This window comes from Nanorana parkeri, unplaced genomic scaffold (genome assembly GCF_000935625.1).
Source record: "Nanorana parkeri isolate BGI_ZX_2015 unplaced genomic scaffold, ASM93562v1 scaffold2513, whole genome shotgun sequence".
Taxonomy (NCBI): domain Eukaryota; kingdom Metazoa; phylum Chordata; class Amphibia; order Anura; family Dicroglossidae; genus Nanorana; species Nanorana parkeri.
Window position 1 is genome coordinate 31,398 of NW_017308781.1, and position 4,992 is coordinate 36,389.

General features: G+C 50.1%; 1 protein-coding gene across 1 annotated transcript in view; it reads right to left on the reverse strand.

Annotated features, from left to right (window-relative positions):
• Nucleotides 1–4,992, reverse strand: part of RNF220 (ring finger protein 220) — a 231,236-nt gene that overhangs the window by 4,911 nt on the left and 221,333 nt on the right. The window contains exons 15-16 of the mRNA XM_018573743.1: nt 1,871–1,959; nt 1,423–1,656 (exon numbers count right to left, since the gene is read on the reverse strand). Coding sequence (XP_018429245.1) covers nt 1,423–1,656; nt 1,871–1,959 — 323 coding nt within the window. The remainder of the gene's footprint in view (nt 1–1,422; nt 1,657–1,870; nt 1,960–4,992) is intronic.

Genomic DNA, 4,992 nt, shown 5'->3' on the forward strand with positions numbered 1-4,992 from the left:
TCCTGCAAGCCGGTAATGCCACAACTCTCCCCCAGGGAGCTCAGCGATGGCTCTCAGGAACCTGCAGAGGCAATGTTGGGGCGTCTGGTGGTCTGAGAGTGGCTGTAGCAGCCCCAGACTCTAGAAATGTGGGCAGCCGAGTACAGAATTGGAAGGTAGGGGGGCATTGTGCAGTCACCACCGGGCCGATGACAATACAAGGGAAGTCCTGTGATTTTGGGGTCTTAGAACACCTCCAATCACAGCTGCGAGGACCGGAAACTGGCAACTACCCCTGCAGACCTTTTTATAGACTTGGGGGTCCTCCAATGCTGTCATGCAGATCCTGACTTCTCTAGCCAGTGAATGACCTGGAGAAAGCAGGTAGCCAGTGAAGCCGAGCAGACAGGACGGCACCTGTGAAATCCCGAGGTAGTGATGAAAGCTCCCCTGTATGTGACCTCAAATGTTCACTATAAATGAGGCTCAGGGTCCCCACCCCCCACTCCGCTGGCCACAACAGGTTGGGAGATGGTCAGCTCTGTACCAGTGCGGCATCGGAGAGAGACCGCGGTTTAGGACACGAGCCCAGTCTGTGGCAGATCACCGGCCAGAATTCTCCTTCAGGACAGAAGAATGCAGCTGAATATCGGCAGGAAGTAGCAGATTGTTCATATAAAACCTAAAATGACCTAAATTTCTCCATTGCGGGACAGAGGAACTCTGCAATAGTTGTGTCATCCTGATGTCCATTCACCTCTTTTGGCGTTCTCCCTCCAGAAGGGGGCGCCTCGGCTCTCTGGGTCAGTCACCGCTTCTCCATTCATAGGACAGTAGACCGTCTTAAAGGAGAACTATGGGGTTAAGGCTTTTCCCCATAGTTCTCCTTAGGGTAACGGGAGGACACAAACTAGCGTCCTCCCATCACCCTAAGCTCAGTATATAGAGAGCTACAGCTCGCGGTATACTGAGACGCCGCAGCCAGAGCGGAGCCCGACATCGATGTTGAGATCCGCCCAGCTGCGTGAGTGACAGCTGGCTCCGCCTATCTAGAGGCAGAGCCAGCTGTACCCGCCCCCTCCGTTCCGCCAGTCAGCGCTGGAGGATCGGAGCGGGGAGTGGGGAATCCAGCTCCTCCCGTCACGGCAGAGACCCGTGACAGGATCGAGAGGTGAGAGAACGCCGGTATGTGTTCGCTCACCTCCCGATCTGCTGAGCCGACCTGTGACAGTCTCATTGTCACAGGTCGGCCAGAACTATGAGGGGAGTGGAAAGCACTCCCCCCCCCTCATAGTTCTCCTTTAAGGATTTGCCCGTGTCCATTGGTGAGCAGCCGTTACCAACACTAGACACCTCGGAGGCCCCGACTGACCAAAGTCTATAAGTGTCAGGCCCTTCCCTAAGACTCCATTAGGGGGGGTGGAGGTTTGGGTCTAAGCAAACCACAATGGAGGAGCCAGGAAACAGCACTTGGTGGACAGAAGGTCTAATGTACCTCCAAGGGGCAGTAAGAGGTCCGGTCCCTGTTGTGGGAGGGAGAGGTGCTGAAAGGTACCAACTTCCACAATGGGTGCAGCAGCAGCAACAACCGCCACCACCGCCACCATCAAACGCTCCTGAAGAGGTGAATGAACTCTGGATAAGATAAGTACCGAGTTCTTGGATCCCTCAATGGACCTGAAGAAACAGACTTCAGAAGAAGTATAAACGTGTTATTTTGTTTCCTGTTAAATGTGAACATTTGATGAGAATGCAGCAGAAAGAAAACACGAAACCCAGCAGGGGACATGAGAGCCGGGTCAGACCTCGTCTATAGCACAAGAGGCATCAAAGGGTGACATCCACTACCTGGTCTGTGACCCAAACCTCAGTTCAGATGGAAGGTTCTGACCTACTCAGCCACGGCACGGTGTGGAGGAGAGGGTCAGCAGCCGCAGAGATGACATGAGAGCCGGAGAGCCGGGACGGGTCAGACCTCGTCTATAGAACAAGAAGGATCTCACTACCTGGTCTGTAACCCAAACCTCAGGTCAGATGGAAGGTTCTGACCTACTCAGCCATGGCACAGTGTGGAGGAGGGGTGGGTGAGCAGCCGCAGAGATGACATGAGAGCCGGAGAGCCGGGACGGGTCAGACCTCGTCTATAGAACAAGAAGGATCTCACTACCTGGTCTGTAACCCAAACCTCAGGTCAGATGGAGGGTTCTGACCTACTCAGCCACGGCACAGTGTGGAGGAGGGGTGGGTGAGCAGCCGCAGAGAGGACATGAGAGCCGGAGTGCTGGGACGGGTCAGACCTCGTTCAGATGGAGGGTCCTGACCTACTCAGCCACGGCACGGTGCGGAGGAGGAGCGGGCGCAGGGAGGGTCAATGACATTTATAAATTTTGTGTTTCACAGATTGCGCCGTGATTTTTTTTTTCTTTCACTTGGAGATTTACAAACATTTTGCCTACAAATGGTGAAGTCCGATGGCAGCGGCTCCGCCGGCAGGACGGAGGTATGATGGTAATTGTCTCTATAAACAAGAAAAACTTTACAAGTTCAGGAAAGTAAAAAAAAAAAAAGTGCTTTGCGTGTGATCTCCGCATCTCTTCCACACACCAAAAGCGCCACAAACAATAAAATGAAACTTTTTCGGAAACTGAGCCGGAGGCGGCAGGAAAATATTACAGTAATTGTTGAAAATGGGCAGCCGGATCATAATACTTCCAGAGCCTGCGCCTGCAGCCCATTCTGCACAAAACCATCATCAGCGTTGTGGAGCCTTGTACAGCGGCTCATCAGGGAGGGGGGAGTTCTGTCCAGAACACAAAGGGTTAAACCCGAGCATGTGACGGCGGGGCACCGCTATGGTACACGCCCACCCAAATAAAAGTAACCAAAAAAATCCCAAAAATAAATTACATTTAACATTTTAAGACCCTTCCGGGGGGAAGAAGACGGACATTAGACAAGCCGGACACATGTAGAAGACGGACATTAGACAAGCCGGACACATGTAGAAGACGGACATTAGACAAGCCGGACACATGTAGAAGACGCACATTAGACAAGCCGGACACATGTAGAAGACGCACATTAGACAAGTGTCTAGTGTCTTATGTATGGAGCCGAGTCACTTCAGTGAGGCCGCTCCCAGAACACAAGATTCCCCCAAAGAAATCCAGATATAAAAGTAATAAGGATCCCAAACCAACCGAGTCCAGAGGATTGTTTACTGAATGTTACAATAAGAGAGCCAACGCATTCCGGGGGTCCACACATGCCGCCCTTCATCAGGGCTAAACTATATCTCCACGCATACACACTCTTGAATAGGGTTGCACAGATACCAAGTACAGTACTCAGTACAAGTACCGATACTTTTGAGCTCCAAGACTACCCTAGAGAAAAATTCAGAAGTTAGGAGGCCGCTGTCATCTGTAGGGAGCACACGGAGCTCCCGGGATTTGTACATCTGTTATAATGTACGATTTTGTTTTTATAAATATAAAGTGATCACCGATACCAGTTGTGCGAGTATGAGTACTGATACATTTTTGTTTATTTACATGTGACAGTTTTTCTAAAACAATACAGACCAATGTTTTCTGGACAGTGGTGGAGCGCCGGAGCCCGGTCCCGGCTGCAACTCTGGTAGTTCTCATGAAAATGCCGAGTATCTGAACTGGTACTCGAAAAGTATCTGTGCATCCCTACTCTTGAACTTTATTGTAGTGTGAAATGCCAATAGCACAAAAACAGCCTGCATCCCTTAGCTTCTCTGCTCCACCATCCATCCATCCCTGCTCCCCCACCCCCCATCTGTCGGCAGAGACATAGGGAAGCAGAGGGGACACAGAGCCGATCCAGCTGCCAGAACCGTCAGGAGGCTGAGCAGGGCAGCACAGGGATGAGAGCTCGGCTCCGGTGATAGGGGGCGGAGCACAAACACTGATCGATCACTGCTGTTTGTAAATAATTGAGGACATAGTGATTTTTATGTCCCCAGTTGTGATTGAACAGGAAGTGCTATACATTATACATCACTTCCTGCTCATTTATGAATGAGGACATAGTAAATATTTACTATCTGCTCACTTTATGAATAAGTACAGAGCCTTCCTGTCCATTCATGATTGGGTTGATGGTAAAACATTTACTAATCTCTAGATTGTGAAGGAACAGGACGCCTCTGCACGGGGAGCCTCTTGTTTATTGAAGGCTGGGGGGCTACAGAAAAAGGAGGAGGACTCAATCTATTTTTGTATTTCTAAAAGGGAAATACCAAGAGTGGGTTTGGACACCCGATATTTCCCCAGAGCCACTTACAGTAAACTAAAAAAATATTTAAAAGTTTTATTTAAAAAAAAAAGTAATTTTCAGTCTCGGCCTGACAAATTGTGAAATTTCTAAAAATATTAATTTTGGTGCGTCCCTAAAAACCAAAAAAACCCCCACTCTGTACTCGTGCTCACCATTGGTGTGTCGCCCCCTTCCTGCTCATTAGACAAGAAGCTTTTATAGCATACAATAAAAGTTGGTGCGGTGGCGAGCACAGCGGTCCTACATTACCAGGATCCTGCACTCTGCCCCCCCCTCCCCCCTAGAACCACCTTTGAAAATCCCCGAAATTCCCCACCTGTCCCATCAGAACTCGGCCTTTTAATTCCGCCTCTCCACCACCTGCCTGGTTTGGATGACGCCAGCTTCGTTCCCGGAGCTCCATTGTTACCCCTATAATGGCGCACCTGCCCTGCTAAAACTAGTTTTATAAGATGGGCGAGATATTGGAGTCTTTCATCCCCTTGCATATAAAATGGTTTCCTCCTGCAAGCTGCTCCACGCCTCCCCTTCAAGCCTATTAAACCCTAAATTGCTTATTGCAAAGTGAAAAAAAACCCAAAACAAAACGTGTGTTCCAGTAGATTGGAGTACAGAGCGCTCACAGATGAGACCAGCGGCACGCCGGCCCTGATGGCGGCATTTGCAGCTCTATATTTGCCCGGCAGGTGAGCGTTCATCGGTGAG